This window comes from Cryptomeria japonica, chromosome 3 (assembly GCF_030272615.1).
Source record: "Cryptomeria japonica chromosome 3, Sugi_1.0, whole genome shotgun sequence".
Classification (NCBI taxonomy): Eukaryota; Viridiplantae; Streptophyta; class Pinopsida; order Cupressales; family Cupressaceae; genus Cryptomeria; species Cryptomeria japonica.
In genome coordinates this window covers 367,004,105-367,023,700 of record NC_081407.1, presented here as the reverse complement: position 1 = coordinate 367,023,700, position 19,596 = coordinate 367,004,105, and the positions used below count along the sequence as shown (strand labels likewise).

The 19,596-nt window shown below is 36.2% G+C and overlaps 1 protein-coding gene across 4 annotated transcripts in view; it reads right to left on the bottom strand.

Moving 5' to 3' along the window:
- Nucleotides 1-504: 504 nt before the first annotated feature.
- LOC131061740 (superoxide dismutase [Fe], chloroplastic) overlaps nucleotides 505-19,596 on the bottom strand; it is a 69,125-nt gene continuing 50,033 nt past the window's right edge. For 2 of the 4 annotated variants that reach the window (XM_057995562.2, XM_057995564.2), the window contains 3 exons: nucleotides 1,256-1,282; nucleotides 1,010-1,033; nucleotides 505-876 (listed from right to left, as the gene is read on the bottom strand). In XM_057995562.2, the coding sequence (XP_057851545.2) occupies nucleotides 751-876; nucleotides 1,010-1,033; nucleotides 1,256-1,282 (177 nt within the window). In that variant the 3' untranslated portion in view covers nucleotides 505-750. Of the gene's footprint in view, nucleotides 959-1,009; nucleotides 1,034-1,255; nucleotides 1,283-19,596 lie in introns of all 4 variants that reach the window. The other 2 variants (XM_057995563.2, XM_057995566.2) reach the window with 1 other exon arrangement.

Genomic DNA, 19,596 nt, shown 5'->3' with positions numbered 1-19,596 from the left:
CAATGGAGTTTGCATTTAGTTATGTTACCAAATTTATGAGTAAATATTTTATAATAACTATAGTTCAATAGAGTGATAGGTAAAATACTTTTAATATTTTGGAACAAATTATAGAAAAATTATACATCAAAAAAATTTATGAAATCATTAAGTGATACAATTAAATATTTAATAGTCAGAATGAATTAAAAAATATTCTATTAACAGTAAAATTTATTATGAGCTCAATAATTCACATAAGATTAAATATATTTAAAATTATATTCATTTATTGACATGTATAAATTGTGATTCAAATGTTCTGGAACCTTTTTCCAAGTGAAAAAAACAAACCCTATCCCCATATAAATGACTGATTGAAATTAATAAGGCAGATAGAAGTTACTATACGATTTTACCCTTTGATTAAAATGGAGAAATAATAAGAAGTTATTTGTAAGATCTTTTCTAAGGGAGTTAAAAATAAAGAGTTTTTTTTAAGGGGGTTAAAAGTAAAGACCATTTTTAAAAGGGAAGAATTAATTATATTTATTAAATAAATAGTTGGAAAGCCAACCATTATGAAATATGAATGGTGCTAATAGCCATCTATGGAAGAAATTTATAAGTCAATGAGACTTAAAAATGGAACAACTTAGGCCATCCAGGGAAGATGGTGGATAGGCAAACAGTAAGTATTACAAAAAGGGCATAGTGGGCATGTCTAACTCCAAGTACAAAGTACACCCAAAACTGTCCTAGCCAAGGCTATCATGTGTAAGGAACAGCTGGCTCTCTAAGATTTACAAAAGCTTTTACACGACCGAGGCGACAATTTACTGCTTCCCAGGATACTAGTTTATCCATGAATACTGATATGTAGTCTGCCCGTCGATTCTGTCACCATAAATGTGTAACAGTTAAGAAAGACACCTTTGAGTGCAATTTTATTCTTGGTAAGCACCTCAAATCGATAAATCTGCACTAAGCATCTATACTAATCAGCACAGGTAAAAATATCCACACTAACCTGATAGTCAAGGTAATAAGAATGCTGCATAATCCATAAGAATCAATCAATTAGAGAGTAAAATGGGAAAAAAATGATTCTGTATTCATAACTTCCAAGAATGTTTTCATACCATGACCCTAACCTAGTCCTCTTAACCTCCAAATATTTTCATTACTATCATATATAGCACACGGTGAATTTGCATATGCTTGAAAAATTGACAATTGTTAAATTATAGACATCTCACATCGAAAATCAAATTACCTCCCAGACATCAAGGGTGAGCAGTGGCTGCAAAAATGAGCACAAAGAAAAACGTATGGTCAGAATACTGAGCCAAAAGATTGACCTGTAGTCATGTCATTGAATCATATATTTGCTAATATAAAGGAAATGATAAGCCTTTCAGACTCTATTTTGTTGCTGCTATTACATAATTCATGTCAACCAAAAAAAATTAAAGTCATTTTTTTATATTTTCACCACCATGCAAGATGGCTCAGATATATTCGCCTTAAGTTTGCAAGTCACCAAAACTGTCTGGCGTTACCTACTACCTAACTACAAATATTTAAATCATAATCTATATCTGTTACAACACTCAAGCTGCTTTAAACGAACTCAGTCCCATCATTGATATCTTTTATTTTGAATATAACTAAACTTCTGTGCCTCTGAATACTTAGAAAAAGAGCTGATCGAAATTGAGATTTTCTAAGTTGTATTCTGCAAGTATCCATTAGATGGCAATCTAATTATAGAGACAAATCACTGATTCTCATGTTTATAATATTAAAATATAATGCACAACCTCTCTTGATTGCTCTCCTTGGAGCTTAGGGATCACCTAGAATGGCATTATTCTCGTCTACAATTGGCACAGTAATTTTTTACTGTAGTTTAGGGGTTGCTAGCTTAATAAAATACATTCAATTCATATTCTGCTCAAACAATCTATAAGCCAAGCAGTGTTTATGAAGGCAACTATGCTCACCAACTTATTTGACTAGAGTTTTACACATCCCTGCAAAATCCAGAAATTGCAATAACTTTAAGTGCATTTTAGTATTGACATTATTGGTTTTGTATATGGAATAATTATCTTTTCCACTATTTTAGTCTCTACTGGGTGTCAAGTGTTTGCCATGATACAAACAAGAAATTGTTAATAGCGAGTGATATCATGGCTAAAACAAAAAAATAGCGAAATTGCTACCATTGTAAGAAAACATGCCTGATAAATGACTTGTTATAATACAATAATTGCTATATTTTCCATGATGGTGGACAAGTGAATTGATATGGTTTGAAATTTGAATACAGACCGAGATATGATTGTGCCGATCTGGAAATGTCTTGGATATGACACTGGTGTATCCCAATACAACCTGAAAATTTTGGTGTATCTGACATCACTACCCAGATATATATTGGATATGCAGAAACAATTGCAACAGGGGTACCCAGGAGTATTCAGTAACTTAAGACCTCTGTCATAAAGCTGGAACAATACTAGGTTTCAAATAGTTGGATGCTTTCATTTTGAACATCCATGATAATCCCCATTTCCTTTGACTGGATATTCTTGGACAACTTTTAATACTCCAAAGTCAACGCTAGTTCATATTTTAATCATTTTCTCTCTCCTAAAATCAGGACTTCGTACCACATGAATCTCGGACATCGTTCATATTTGCAGGTTCTCACTTCAATAATATTCTTAATTGTATGGCACTATAAGGTCAATTTATCTCCATATTTAGTGTATTTATTGAATTCTTGTTGCTTCAAGACATTTCCTAGTGTAGACATCTAAAAATGGTCAACGCTTGCGGGGTCATACTTTAACATCTGCACATTGCCTTATTTTAGGGTTTTTGCGTTGAATTAACATTTCTTCTATGTTGCGCACTTGGTCTTTATCATTTGCGAGCATCGAGTCTTTCTTCTACATTCCTCGTTTTTCTCGCTTTCGAATTAGGTCTTGTCGATAACAATCTCCAGTCATGATTTTGGTCGATCCTCGTCCTTGTCAATCTTGTCATTTTGCGATCGATTCGTCATCGATCCTTGTCCTTGTCAATCTTGTCATCTTGCGATCGATTCGTCATCGATCCTCGTCCTTGTCAATCTTGTCATTTTGCGATCGATTCGTCATCGATCCTTGTCCTCTTGTCAATCTCGTCAATTTTGCAATCAATTTGTCATCGATCGTTATCCTTTTCAATCGTGTCAATTTGGATCAATTAGTCATTGTTCCTCGTCAATTGGCGCCTATCAATTTGGTCTCTTTATCAATCTTGGTCAATTTGTCAACCAATCTCAATCGTTTATCAGCATTGGTCCTTTGTCAATCAAAATCATGAACGAATCGACATTAATTTCTTGTTGTCTTAACCTAATTCCTTGTCCTCTTATTTCTAGGATTTTATGATTTATTCATTTAATCTTGTTTGTCATTTTTCCCTCTAGGTTAAATAATTTATTTATTTATCCTAAGTCTTCTTGTCACAATTAAATATTTATTTAATTGGCTAATTAATTCCCCCTCTTTTTGTAAATTAATTAATGAATGAAAAATTATTAATTAATTCATCTAATTTTCTAATTTCATTAATTTCTAATTTCATAATTTCCAATTCATCATTTCTAACCTTATTTATTAATTGCTCCTAATTCCTAATTTTCTATTTCTCCTATTTTCTTCAATTTTTCTAATATTTCCCCTAATTTCATGGGAATGGCATTTCAATTTTGTTAATTTGTCATAATTTGTCAATCAATCAATCTTGCATGTCAATTTGTCATAATTTGTCAATCAATCAATCTTGCATAGAAAGTGTCAATTTTGTCATAATTTGTCATATTTGTCATTATTGATTTGAAATTTTCTTTCAAATCTCTTCATGCTAATCTTGTCATCTCTCCAATTTGTCTATAAATTGGATGATTTTCTTCAATCAAAGGATCTAATCACATTTTCATCGAATCAATCACGCTTCTAGTATCCTTATGCTGCCATTTCATCTTGTCAATCTTGCTTTCATACTATGCCTTTGCATTTGTAGGTGAGATCCACAAACAAAGTAATTTGAAGGAGAAAGAAGGGCAATAGAGAATTTTGGAGGAGATATTCGCATTTGTAATGGTTTGCATTTGGTTTGATTATCTTATCTTCATATCTCTATTGAATGTCTTTAGGATTTCTTATCATTGCAATCTAGTTTTTGTGATTGAGCTAGTTTAATATCTATTTGCTTTGATGGTTTCCAAATTCCTATCTACACCTAGAACATTAAAGTTCATATCCACTTCACGACCTCTTCAAAGTTAAACAATAAAGTGCACCTTGACTTCATCAATAAGTATCTCCTTTCAAGTATCAAACAAATTATTTTGCATGACTAATTCATGTCAGCAGTATATGGTCAGTATTTTTCCCTCACCCATAGTTACATCGCCAGCCTCATGGGAATGACGTCACTTCACAACATTTAAACCCCTGTTGAATAGCTTTTGTATATACGTGTTCATTTCAGCCTTCAGGCAACTTAGTCTAGTAATCCTCAAAAGTAGAGACTGATATGTACAAATGCAGACACATGCACACACATGCATCACACAAAGAAAAATGCAAGACAACTGTACTATGAGAAATAGTGCATCAGGAGCATTTGGAAATACACGTGTGTATATATATATCAAAATTGCCTGGACACAGATACTGATAAAAATACAGATACAGTATTGGATACAGATATGGCCATTCTCTAAAACCCCACTGTTAAATTTACATGATCAGATTATATAGATAGATAATTCACACAAAATGCAGAGTGTATATCCTGGGAAAACCTTCCTCTTGAAGGTGAAAAACCCAGCCAAGAAGTTCCTTATTATTTTATTGATACATAAGATGTTTATACAATGAATTTGCCTCACTCCTTGAAGCTAGTATCAATTCAGTTCAACATACAATCTGCTAGGAATAAGTTCGATCTGCTACAGGAACTATCCACTCGCTGTCTATGATGCCACTGCCGTGTGTCTAGAAGATCTGCAGATAATGGATATATTGCAACACAAGGAGGAACACGATCTGTATGCTGACTGTAAGATTCGGACTGCTGAAGATAATAGATTGTTTGCTGAACAAAGAACACGATCTGCAGAATATTATCCGATATGCTTCAATGAATTGAATCGTTGTCTTGGAAGTGTGAGGAGGATCGAACTATATACCCATATCAACCAGCATGACTTCTCCAAAGTCGGCTCTTCTCAATCATCACGTCTCTCCACAATGCTAACTAACACGTCTTATGAGTTAGGTATTAGTTATACAATATTAATGAATCGCTTCATTAATTCACCAATATAAATCAAGGGTCGGCATAATAGAATTCGAATTATATATTAAATGTGTAAGGCCAATTAGGCCATTCACACATTTGATGGCAAGTCGACCCTGTAGGATCCGACTGATGCTATACAACAACACCCACTATGGATACAGCTGGATACAACATTCATAAAAACACATACACATATTTAACACAATTTTCTAGGTTATTAGAGGAGATTTTCATTACTTCAAAAGCAATATAAAGTTAAACACATAATTGCTACATAAATAATTTATAAGTTGATTTTAACAATTTAAAATATGCAAAATAGTAGAGTTGCATTGGAAAATAATACTCATTTGATGTAGGTTTTGTTTATACCAAATTTTGTTTTAATTGTGTGAAGGTTTTTTAAATTAAATTTAAGAAGATTTATATCAAATTTTGAAAAAATCAAATCACATAGCATTTGGCACGGTTGGAAATCAAGGTTTTTTGGGCACGCATGGGTACAATATCCAACGTGTATCCGGGCTGTATCAGATACATATCCATTTCGGATACGGGGATACGGGGATACGCATGCCTAGGGAGGGACATGAGTTTCCGGCTACTATATATATATAACATGCGTGCGCGTGTGTGTATATAGACATGTATAACTATATGCATGCATGATAGATATGTATATTTACCAAAGAAGCATTTAATCGTTTGGGGAATTAATCCGCAAAACAAAAGTATAAGATTTTTTGAAAAAATGGGAAAAATTCAGGAAAAAATCGGATTTACAAAAAATGTAAAAAATTGTAGAAAATAAATAAAAAACTACTTTTTTATATATATTTAAGGGCATTTCCATAGCATAGAGATATTGTAGGCAAATATAATAGACACTTCAACATATGAATTGTAGAAAATAGATTTTGTTTGTTTATATTCATATGGCTGATTACTTCGTCTTTTCTGGTAAGGAGTAAGACTATAAGGTTGTGCATGTTTTACCTTCTTGTTACCCTTAAAATATCTACTTAAGAAATTTTATGTTTGATGCTATCTCAGAGACTAATATTTAACTGTATTCATATTTTACTAATACAAATATGAAATATGAATATAATACTTAACAGTAATACTAATGCTAATACTTAACAATAATACTAATACTAATACTTAACAGTTAACAGTAATACTAATACTGTTAACTTTTAAGTATTTATATTAACAGTATTAGTAAAATATGAATACAGTAATACTAATACTAATACAGTTAAATGGCTTTCACATAGACAAATATTGTTGTCTATAACTTTATATTCATACTGTTGCAGTTGAATAGTAATACAGTTAAGTATTACTGTATTACTGTATTAGTATTAACTTAATACTAATACAGTAATACAGTAATACTTAACTGTATTACTATTCAACTGCAACAGTATGAATATAAAGTTATAGACAACAATATTAATACTAATACAGTAATAGAGTAATACTTAACTGTATTACTGTATTACTATTGTGTTACTAACTTACTATTGATATTCTAATCAATAGTAACAGTAATAAATAATAACAGTAACAGTAATACATAATAAATATAATGAAATGCTAACTAATATCATTATCATGAAATGAAATGCTAACTAACCAATTGTAACATTAATAAATAATAAATATAATGAAATGCTAACTAATACGATAATAATATAATGAAATACCTGCTGCATCTAATCTGTGGAAGCAACAGGTATATCTAATACGAGTAGTTAATATATGTGAATACCTGTTGCTAATTAATACGATTACATACCCCCTATTCGCCGAACTATGGCCAAATTTGCAGCCTGCCGGAACTCGCCACGTGATTTTGGTCGTTTCCTGAGCAGGTGTGGAAATAATATGTTGTGCGAGCTGCTATACAGGCAGTTTGCAGGGTTTTTTTCCCAGTTTGCGGTTTTTTTGGGTCTTAGCGTTGATTTTAGGGCTTTTTTTGTGCGATTTTTATACCTGATTAATCGAACTGTTTAATCATGATAAAATGCTGGAGAAATTGTTGAAAGTCGTTGACTAAAAATACACGATTTTTTCAAAAAATCGGCGATCTAGGCGATTCCCGATTAATCGGTATAATTGTGATTTTTTGACGATTGTTGCTTCTGTGAGATATACATACATATCTCAATATGTGTATATATATATATGTGTGTGTGTGTGTGTGTGTGTGTTAGTATATACGTATATATATGTACATATATGTATGTTTGTGCACATATATACATATGTCATATTTGTAAGTATATGTACGTGTGTGCATATATAGTAATATACATTTATATATTATAATAATCTTATATTTGGTACAAGAATAAAGTATAAGAAAATAATGCATTTTAGGCTTTTTCCCTTTTTTCTGTGACTTGTTGAAGGTCTACATTAAATACTAACTGAAATGTGTAGCATATTAGTGGTCAACAATTTCTAGGATTTTCAACATCATTTTGGGCATTTTTAGTCTTTCTACAGCTACAATGGTTTGAAAAGAATACAGGGGACTTTAAGCCCAGAAGAAAGCCTACGACTGGCTTGTAAGGCAATGGTATCAGCATTGCAAATTTGTTATATTCAAGTTACTTTACAATATTGTCAGTTCTTACATTGTTCTTTATCAACAGTAATCAGCTCAAAACTTCAAGGTATATTTTACAGTCTAAAATGTTAATTTACTTATTTTTTAACACTCAATGTTCATTATAGTTGAAATTTATTTATTGTCAAATTGTACATGTTTCCAATGAAAAATATGATAATAACAATGAAGTCCAAAAGAGAAATCCAGATCCCAATGAAAATAATTAGACTAGATGAAACTTCTTTGCCCAAACATAAAATAGATTAAAGTTACTGAATAAATAAAATGGCTGAACGAAACATCCTGATTTAAATGAGAAAAAATGGGTGCATGGATATTTGGATTTTTGCTTCTTGCCTGAATAAATTAATAAATGAGAGATAAATATTGCCAATAATTTAAAAGGGCTGTTATGAACTAATTTGCCTTTGGGATTTGTAAGGGTAGGGGCCCTGGTTTTCCCCTTTTTATCCAATCAAAAACAATTAAAAAGGGCCGAGTAAATCTCTGTTCAAATGAAACTTCCTAGCCAAAAGAATATTCTTATCCAAATGAAATTAAATGACTGATAAAAGTTCCAAGTTCAAATTAAAAAAGGAGAGTTGAAATGTTCTTATTGCAACACAATTTATCATGGAGGAGGCACTAATAGATTGAAATACCATGTTGCACACATACACGCCCATGATGTTGTGCCATACTCACAAGAGCTTCTAAGATTATTCGTAAGGTGCAAATGCAATTAGAAACATTTTAGCTGCAAAAAGAAATTAAAAAGAGGCAAAGAGAGGAGATGGCAAGCACTAGTGGTAGTTGAGATCCTTCTTCCATGCCTCCATTTAGTCCTTCTTCAGGTGATGTGTCTAGTAGTGCTAATTTTGGTGGCATTGCTAGTGTTGGTGTTGGTGTTGGTGCTAGTGCTAGTGCCAATGCCAGTGCCAATATTAGCCTTGGGCCTAGAATTTGTAAATCTAGGATGGACTCATTTTATTTTTGCCACGCACTACACCTAGTTCCCAACTGTTGATTGAGAGCATGAGCTGGAACAAGGACATACATGATGTAGCTCGACGTGCACTTGGACACTTTTGGTACCATTCCACACACCCAAGTAATTATTTTTTGTTTGATTGTTTTAAATTTTATATCTTGATTGTTGTCTCCTGAATTTTTATATTTAGAGGTATGTCGAATTCAAATTTAAATTCTCCATTTTACAATACTTATTTTATTTTATTTATTTCCTTATTAGCAAAATATGGTTGATGCCTTAAAATTTTGTGGGGCGGGGTTCAAAGCCCCTAGTGAAGATGACATAAAGGGCCCAATTTTGACACAAAAGGTGGCTGATATAAAAGCCACAATAGAGGAGCAACAGTTGATATGGAGGTAGAAGGGTTGCACCATCGTGACCAATGGTTGGACTGATAGAAAAAATAAGACATTGCTGAATTTTCTTGTTTCTTCCTTGGGTGATTGCACTTCCCTCAATGGATTTATTTAGAGATTAATGCTTTTTATTTATGTTTTATTGAATCATTGATTTTGTTTCTTTTTCAAGTGGCACCATAATCATCAAATCAATTGATGCTTCAAGACATGCAAAAAATGTCACTTTCCTTTGTGAAGCTTTAGTAGTCCTACTCCTAGCTAACATGGGTGAAGAGAATGTGGTGCAAGTGGTCATGGATAATGCAACAAATTATGTTGTAGGTGGACTATTGATGGAGAGGCACCCAAAATTATTTTGGACTCCGTATGCTGCCCATTGCCTTGACCTCATATTAGAGGATTTTGGCAAGCTTTCATGGATCAAAACATGTGTGGAATTGGCCAAAAACATTTGTAAATTTGTATACAATCACATGTGGGTCCTCAACCTAACAAGGCAATACACGCGACAAAAGGAGTTGACTCACCTTGGCATAACTAGATTTGCAACAAATTTCATCACATTACAATCCTTGCTTCAATCAAAGGGAGCTTTGAAGCACATGTTTGTTAGTGAGGAATGGACTTCCTCATCCTATGCTAAGACCATTGCAAGGTTGATGTGTTTGCTTATTTTTGTTGACACCTACTTGAGTTAATGTTTCACAATAATCGCAAATCACTAAGCCTTTGGTAGTTCTCCTATGAGTAGCTGATGGGGAGAAGCCCGCAATGGGCTACATATATGAGGGCATAGATATGGTCAAGTAATCCATTAGATCCATCTATGTGGGAATTGAAGGTAAGTATCCTCCCATTTGGGAGATCATAGATAGGTGATGGCACCTCCAACTTCATATGCCCCTACACACAATCACTTAGTACCTCAATCCGGCATTCCAATACAGCCCTAATTTCAAGGTGGATGAGGAGGTTTTGAATGGGCTCTACTTGGTGACAATGGATGTCATCTGGTATTAAAACACAGAAAGTCCACAAGATCAAAAATTTTAATCTATTAAAACACAGATAGTCCACAAGATTGAAAAATTTTGTCACGCACAAGGAGTCTCTTTCCTTGTCACATGTGCAAAGAAAATCGGACGACATTGCAACTAGGTAAAAATATGTTAAGGGCATAATTTAAGTTTTAAAATGTAGTAAAAATTTCCTCTTTTATATTATTATTAAATGTTGAAAGTTAAGTTGGATTATGATATTTATTTTTTTCTTTTTCTCATCTGAAAGATGGTGAAAATGTTTGGTGCCAATGTACTAGATCTTCAAAGGATGTTATTCACATTTTGAGCCAACCATGCAGTGCTTTGGGTTGTGAGCACAATTGGAGTATGTTTGAGCACATACACTTTAAGAAACGCAATAGATTGTTCGTGGAGAGGTTGAATGATCTAGTCTACGATCATTACACCCTTCATCTTTGCCACAAACAAATTTTGGGCACTAAATCCAGCCCCATCATGCTAGAGGAGGTCAATCCACAGTTTGAGCGGAACACTGGGGTTGAGGATCATATTTTTAGTGATGTGTACCTCAATTGCATTGACCAAGTGGATAGAGAGGCTGAGACTATAGCCATAGTAGAGGATAGAGCACGATCAAACACAACTGATGTTGGTGTGGGTAGCACAAAGACAGAGGTAGAGATTATGGTTGCAACATCATCCAAGACCTATTGACGTGTTTTTTATGACAGCGTCAAACACAGAATAAAGTTACTATTGTCATTTTATGACACCTTGGTCCACCAATGAGAACCGATCAGAGATACATCTATGGACCAGCGTTGCTCCAAGATTGATCAAGAAAGGGTGATGGAATCATGAGGTGAAGTGTTGTTTTGTTGGAAGTTCCTAGGCCCTCTCTTTTCCCTTCTTCGGAACTCCGAGGTTCCGAAGTTCTTTGCCCTTGTCTCCTTCCTTCTTCCTTTTCCGAAACCTCGAGGTTCCAAAGTTCTTTGCCTTAGTCCTTTCTTTTCAGCTTCGGAACTTCGGAACCCCAAGGTTCCGAAGTTCCCTTCCTTCCCTTAGCCTTTCCTTAGTTCTCTGGAACTCAGAAACCCCAAGGTTCCGAAGTTCCCTCCTTGCCTCTTCCTTTCTCCGAAACCCCGAGGTTCCGAGGTTCCTAGTCTTGTCTCCTTTCCTTCCCTGCTTCCCTTTCTTCTCTTCTTCGGAACCCCCGAGGCTCCGAAGTTCCTTTCCTTTTTCCCCTTTCTTCTTTTCCCCGAACTCTAGAACCCCGAGTTTACTAAGTTCCTCTCCTCCTTTCCCTTTCTCTTCTTCTCTTCGAAACCTCGAGGTTCCGAAGTTCCTTTCTTTTCTTCTTGCCTTCCCCAGAACTTCGAAACCCCGAGGTTCCAAAGGAAAGGAACTTCGAAACCTTGGGGTTCCGGAGGAACTAGAGAGAAAAGGCAAAGAGGGAAGGAACTTCGAAATCTTGGGGTTCCAGAGAGATGAATGGGAAGCAAGGAAGAGAACTCCGGAACCCCGTTCCGGAACTCCAGAACCCCAAGGTTTCAAAGTTCCTTCCCTCATGGAACTCCGGAACGGGGTTCCGAAGTTCTCTTCCTTGCTTCCCATTCATCTCTCTAGAACTCCGGAACCCCAAGGTTTCGAAGTTCCTTCCCTCTTTGCCTTTTCTCTCTAGTTCCTCCGGAACCCTGAGGTTCCGAAGTTCCTTTCCTTCTCTTCCTCTCTCTTTCCCGAAACTCCAGAACCCCGAGGTTCCAAAGTTCTTTCTTTAGCCTTTTGAAGTTTTCCAGAACTACGAAACCTCGAGGTTCTGAAGTTCCTTGCTGCTCTCCTTTCTCCCGAAACTCCGGAACCCCAAGGTTCTGAAGTTCTTCCCTTGTCTTCCTCACTTCAGAACCACAAGCTTCTGAAGTCTCTGGACTTCCTTCCGACTGGCGACACTTCCGAATGGCGTGATCAACACTCAAGGCTTTAAATGCTCCAACAGTTTTGGTGACTTGGCACTTCTTTTGTGGAGCCACAAGGGTGCATTAGATGTTTTTGGCCGGATTTCCATCAAGGGAGGTACGGGGCCATGCTTGGTGACTTATGTCATGTCTCACTTTGGAAGGTTAGTCAATCCACCTTCTCAGGATTGCCCTTTGTGGGTATGGCTAGGTTACTTGCATGTACAAGTCAAGTACTTGCACTTCCTTGCACTTCCAGATTGACATGCACGGGTCATGATCACCCTTCTAACCATTTTTTCTATATAAAGGTTGTTAAGCCTCATTCTAAAGGGTTCTCTCCCTGTTGCCTTGAGCTTTCCTATGCTCTTTCTCTTCTCTTGAAGACTTGTAATTATTTATGCATTTCTGCGACTGTAAGTTTGGCCTTTGAATGAATTGAAATTACATTGTTGCCTTCCTTCCACTTATGCATGTTGTGTATGTTTCCTTACCTTCATCATAAGTGTATGTTTTGTAGCTCTTCTCTCCATATATGTTGTGTTAACTTGTTTTTTTGAGTGTGACTTGTGGGAATCCTTCTCCCCTCTTGACACTTAGCGAATTCTAACCTCCATACATGCATTGGAGTCACTCATGCAACTGAAGTTTGTGCATCTCCTGGGTGTTTCAGTTAATTCTTTGTGTCATCTCGGTGGGGAGAGGAACAATCTCTTCTTGGTGCATCACCTCCTTCTATTTCAAGCATTCTCTCTTCCCTTTTACCCCTGCAAGTTTTTAGGATAGGCTTAGGAATTAGTTTTAAAGTGTTGAGTTGGTTCAACACCTGCACCTTGATGGAGAAGGAAGTCTGCCTTCTCCGGAGATTCAACCCCCTTGCGCAAGGTCCCACACTTCAGAGTTGTTTCCATGTTTCACAGGGTTGTTGAGTTGATAGCTTAGCAAGGGTGCAAGCTTTTGTGATAACAATTACTAACGGTCACCTTACTCTCTCTTGATCAAAATTAGTCTATATGCTAAGATTGCACAAAAAGTTCAAACAACTAACTCCAAGGTTCCTTCAGTGTGTGGACGTGACTCAGTTGATTGATGGGTTTGTTGCTAACCCAAGGGGCCTTACGTACTCAATTGAAGAGGATAACAAACTCAAGCAAGTTCAAGGATTTCTATGTGAATGATTTGCAATGAAAGCCCTATTTTGGGATTTTTGGATTTTCAAAATATGCTGAAAGTAAATGAGAATAGGATAGAGAGAACAATGCTAAGTCTAATCTAATCCTAAGAACAAGAGACGGGATCACTCATGCAAAATCAAACCATGCTTCGCTTCGCCAGCAAAGCACAACTACGCGAAGGCAATGCAATATTGAAAGGGTGTATAGAGGTTTTTCAAATCACCAATGTAGACCATCAAATCGAACAATCTCCACTGATAATTGAAGTTAAGCATACACACATAACAATGGGCTCAAGCTAACTTTGCACAGAATGCAACAATCAGCTGCACACCAAAAGTATGAGCTCGGACTCTGCAACAAGTAATCCTATCAAATCCAATTCTTCAAACAACATAAAAGCAAATCTAATCTATGAAGAGAGCAAGACCATGCAAATTGCTAAAATAGAACAAGAATGCACCATCAAAATCGAACAATGTATTAAGTTGGCTACTTCAACAATCCTGATGCAACAATCTCAGACAATAATCTCTCCTCCCTTTCAAATGAGGGGGGTCACCCCTTTAAATAGGCCCCTGGCCCCAACTACATGCAAAACCCTAATTGGGGTTTCTCCCTAAAAGATTCCCCACACATGATGCAACAAGGTGGGAATCAACAATAAATGCCCGTTATGCCCATATACAATTAATTCCATTCCATTACAATTAATTACATTCCTGCCAAAAATGGCATCCATTGTGCATTGAATGCACCATCATCCATCAAGCTCGCCCAATAAATCATAAATGCAATAAATATGCCTCCATGCAAAATCGCCCCATGATGCCATAAATGCACCATGATCTCCTGAATGTGGCAGCTGCATGCAAAAAAAAGAATCTGCCATAATGCCTTAAATATGACGGCTACATGCAAAAGATGCTCCATTAATTCTTCATGCGTTGACCCGGTTGCCACTTGGCGAGAAACCCTTGGAGAGAAAACTTTATCTGGGAAGAATTTTCCCAAGATTTTGAATTTTCCTTGCCTTGGAGAAGATCTTTCATCAATTCTGCACATTTCCTATTTTTTAGGAAAATTTCCACAATTTTAGGGTTTTGGTCCAGGAGAGAGAATTCTCTCACGAATCCATATCTTCAAAAATTTCTAAATTTGGTTGTCATTTGAGCCCTGAAAATGGATTTTTTAAAAATCTGAACCGAGGGGGATTGAATTTTTTTTTCATTCCATTTCTGACCTCAAATTCCCCTTTGCTTCGGAAAATCTTCATCCTGAACTTAGGTGTTAAATTTGCTATGTCATGGGACTTTGTAATTTTTCTCTTTCCAAGCTCCCTTAGATTTGGCGCCCTCATCATGTGCTTGGGCAGAATTTTGCCTTGAGCTTGGAACTTTGCAATTTCTCATTTTTCCATGCTCCCTTGTATTTGGCGCCCAATCATGTGCTTGGGCGGAATTTCTACTTTGTCAAGGAATTCACAAGTTTTTACTTTATCCAAGGTCACTTGAATTTGGTGCCCTTACCCACAGTTGAGCAGAATTTTGCATGGATGAAGGAATCCCTTCATTTTGAACCCTGTCCATGGCTCCTCTGTTTTGCCGCCCAACCTCCTAACTGGGCACAAGATTGCCTTGGAGGAGGATTTTCACGCTTTGGAACTTTTCCACGATATGCTAGGTTTGGCGCCCTGGAGCTAACTTGGGCAGATTTTTGCATGTGTCAAGGATTTCTTCATTTTGAACATTGTCCTTGCTCCTCTTGATTTGGCGCCCTTAGCACAACATGGGCGAAATTTTGCCCTGGTGATGGAATTCATGATTTGGAGGATTTTCCTTCATTACCCCTCTTTAGCGCCCTTCCTGAGTGTTGAGCGGAATTTCCCTTAGGTGGAGGAATTGACTATGTTTTCTTCCTTCCAAGCATACTTCATTTTGGCGCCCTCTTGAGTGGTGGGGCGGATTTTCACCATGGAGGAGGAATTCAACATTTTTCCTTCCTTCTATGACAATTGAGTTTTGGCGCCTTGGATTGCAATCTGGCATGGGTGAAGGAATTCCACTTGTCTTAGATTCTTCATGAACTTGGATGAATTTCTGAGCTTCTTCTCGATGAGGACTTGATGTGATTTCCCGAACTTAGACAAATTTCTCAAGCCTTCCACTTCAGGAATGGGCTTTCAACACTTAGCCATTTTTTTACTCTCTTTGTCTGCTTTCTGACTTTCCGGAATTAGAAGTAGTCGTGAATGCTTGGCCTTCATCACTTCGCTTGAATGGTCCTGTCAAAACAAACTTTCCAAAAATAGAAAACTTTTCAAAATGTCAGTGTTAGACCCCAAGACAAGACGCAAGATGACTTACTATAAATAGAAACTTACTAAAAATAGTAAGTTTGATTTTTGGCCAAATGAAGACATTCTGGGGCTTAGTAAAATCCCTAAAAAATAGCAACTTTTTAAAAATAGAAAGTTGCTCCGTTTTTGCTCAAATTTTACTGGGAGGTTCCTTGAGGGATCCTGATTCCAATGATATGTTCAGTTTTTCCAAAACCCTAACAGAAACCCCTAAAATCTAGGACTAACAGCAGAAACCCTAAAATTGACAAAACATGCCCTAGACTTCATCAAATTCACTCAAACAAAAAGCAAACTTGACCAATCCAATCCCCCAAACACCTGCAAAGCAAAGAGACTAGAGAGACCGTTGTGAAAAGACCCAAAAAACAAAGCCAAAAGACCGAAGGGGCCTAAAAAGAAGGGGGTCCCCATTTGCAATGGGGCCATGTGTGAAAAGGTCACAACGGGACCTACCTTAGACACCTTCATAGGAAGGATGCAAGCTCCATTGAGGAGCCATAGACTTCTAGTTATTGTTTTGATATTTGTTTGGAACTTTTGATGCCATGGATTTCATATTCCATGAGTTTTCTATGCATTTGACAATATTTATATTATCTAAGTATGTTATTCCTTCAACTACAATTTGTGTTTATACTTATGTGATTGATGTATACTTGTGTATGTGATCAAATCAGCTTCTATTTGATGATGTTATTGTCTATTTAAGGTTTATTTAACAAAAGGTGCATGAAACAAGTTTCAAATCCTTAAAAATCTCTAAATTTCTTGGATTTTTCACTTTGCTGAGTTTTGTCAAATTTTTTTGCCTAGTCCGAGTCCAAGCCCAAAATAGGCTCAAGTCCTACTCTCATAACTATGAGAGAAACAAACTTAACTCTAGGAAAGAAAAGAAGCTTGTGGCTATACATAGTGTTTTGCATCTCATTGACTACAAGACACTTTCATACAACAAGAATCTTGTAGCACAGTGGGATGTAGCACCAAAGGAGCTAGTGCATATTGATGAGGATGCTATAGTTACACAGGCAAGGCTAGTTGGTATTAGTTTGGCAAAGCTTGACCATGTGGAGTCCACTTCTAGCAATTCTAATGATAAAGAGTTTGAGAATGATTAGAGGCCTCACTTCACTCCGTTTTATAATTTTGACATCATTGTACTTATTGCAAAGTATCAAAACTCGCCGCGAGTCAGGCGAGTTTCCCGAGTTGGCGAGTTGAGTGAAGCTCGGCGAGTTTTGGTAGCTCGTGACTCGGACTCGGCGAGTTTTTCGCATGGCTCGCGAGTCAGGCGAGTTATGGACAAACTCGCCCAGTCTGAGCTTCAGGACTCGCACCGTAGCAAGTCACATTTTGACTTGCAAAAAACAAAAACAAAAAGTTTTTGACATGTTTTTTTTTTTGTATTTCTTTTTCATTTAACCCTAAAAGGTCTTGATGGAGAGGTGTAATAGATTGTCGGTGTAGAGGTTGAATGATCTTGGTTTTGTTCATTACAACCTCCGTCTTAGGACCAGACAGATTTTGGACACTGACTCCTCTCTGATCACTATATCGGAGATCAATCCAGAGTCTGAGTGGATCACTGAGTCTACCGATCCCATCTTCACTAAGGAGGACCATGAGTGGGTTGACCAGGCAGACAGAGAAGCTGAGGCTATGACTATGACAGAGGAGGAGGATGGAGCACGATCTGGAACAGGCATAGCTAATGTTGAACATTGTGGCACCTCTCAGGCGGAGACTATGGCTACTCAGCCATCCAGGACCTATCTTAGATGCCTTTGTAGGAGGCAAACAGACTACTTTGAGACTAAGGCTGAGGATGAGCTATAGCCTGAGCCATAGACTTGTTTTTGTTTGTTACATATATGTTTGGGAACATTTCATGGATTTTATATACATTTGACAACATTTATAACTCTATATATCTATGTTTGCTATTTCCTTCAACTACAATTTACATTTCTACGCATGTGATGGATGTATGTTTATGTATGTGAACAAATTAGCTTCTATTTGATGATGTTATACTGTCTTTAAGCTTTATTCAATAATGGGTGCATGAAACAAGTTTTAAATCGTTAAAAATCTCTAAATTTCAAGGGTTTTTTAATTTTGCCAAGTCATAGTCGAGCCACAAGTCGAGTCGGCCTTCCGTGTCCAAGCCGAGTCCGAGTCTGGGAACTTTGACTTATTGTACTTGTCATTATGAAATCTAGAATATAATATAAATTTTGAATTGGACATTTTCATTGTTCAAACTTCAATGTTAAATTGTTAATGTTCACTTCAAAGTTTAGTAGCATTTTACTAATTTTCCAAAGTTTCATTTGTAATTCGTATACATCTTTTTTTCCAAGTACTATATATATATATATATATATAAGTTGCTAGTCCCGGTTTAGGTTCGAGCTCAGGCTTGTGTTCCTGCTCAAGGTTCAAGTTCACATGTTTAGCCAAAAAAACTTTGGGGTTTTGGGTTCATTTTGGGTTTGTTAGTACAAAAACATATAAAAAATAATAAGTATATACATATACTTTTGTAATTCGTATGATAAGGAGTTTGGGAATGATTAGAGGCCTTACTTCACTCCATTTTATTATTTTGACATCATTGTACTTATTGTACTCATCATTATGAAATCTAGAATATAATATAAATTTTGAATTGGACATTTTCATTGTTCAAACTTCAATGTTAAATTGCTAATGTTCACTTCAAAGTTTAGTAGCATTTTAATAATTTTCCAAAGTTTCATTTGTAATTTGTATACATTGTTTTTTCAAGTACTATATATATATATGGGCTCGAGGTTTGGATTCGCGGGTTCAGCCAAAAAAATTTGGGGTTTTGGGTTCATTTTGGGTTTGTTAGTACAAAAACATAGAAAAATAAAAAGTATATACATGTATGCAGCAGTAGTTAAGTTCAAAATACTCCACTATGCTAATAGTCAAATAACATAGCAAAATAGTAAATACACCACCATATTAATGTTTTAGTTCAAAAATAACAATGTCAAGCTACAACAATCAGCCATCACTGATCAAATATCATGTGGGTCATCAAAAATATCATCATCATGCTCCATAATCAACAATCAATCTTCAACTCTCCTTGAGCAATGGCAAACAAAAAAACGAAGTTCAGCAATGGAGCAAAGAAGTTATGTTTTACATTCTATTGTGCAAAAATGAAGTAGGTTTTACCCTTTTAGTGTTTTAAGAGGTCAAATTAGGGTTGTGAGGTCAGATTTTCATTTTTGGCATTAAAAAACAATTAATAAGTCAACAAAATCAACTTTTCTGCCAAATTCCTGATACGTTCTGCGAAATACTCCAAAATTCCTCCCAAGTTCTTCTGGGTTCGGTGGGGACGAACCCATAGTGTTTGGGCAGGACCCTATCCAAAACCAGGGAGAACGGGGACCCGAACCAAGACCTGGCGGGAACCGAACCAGAACTAGGGGGTTCCTAAGGAAGAACCTGATAACTTATATATATAAGCATTGCCCCTGCTCCCACCATCTCCCCACATCCCCAAATTTAGGCCTTTGGTCCCTCAATCCCCAAAACCTATTCTCATGTTCCCTCGTCAGGAAACTCTGTGGAACTATGGTGTAGACCAAAATAATTGCCTTTACAAAAGCCTTCATAAGACCACTTCTTCTGAGATCATTTAACACAAAACCATATTTGTTGGTGGGTGTTTCAAAAACAA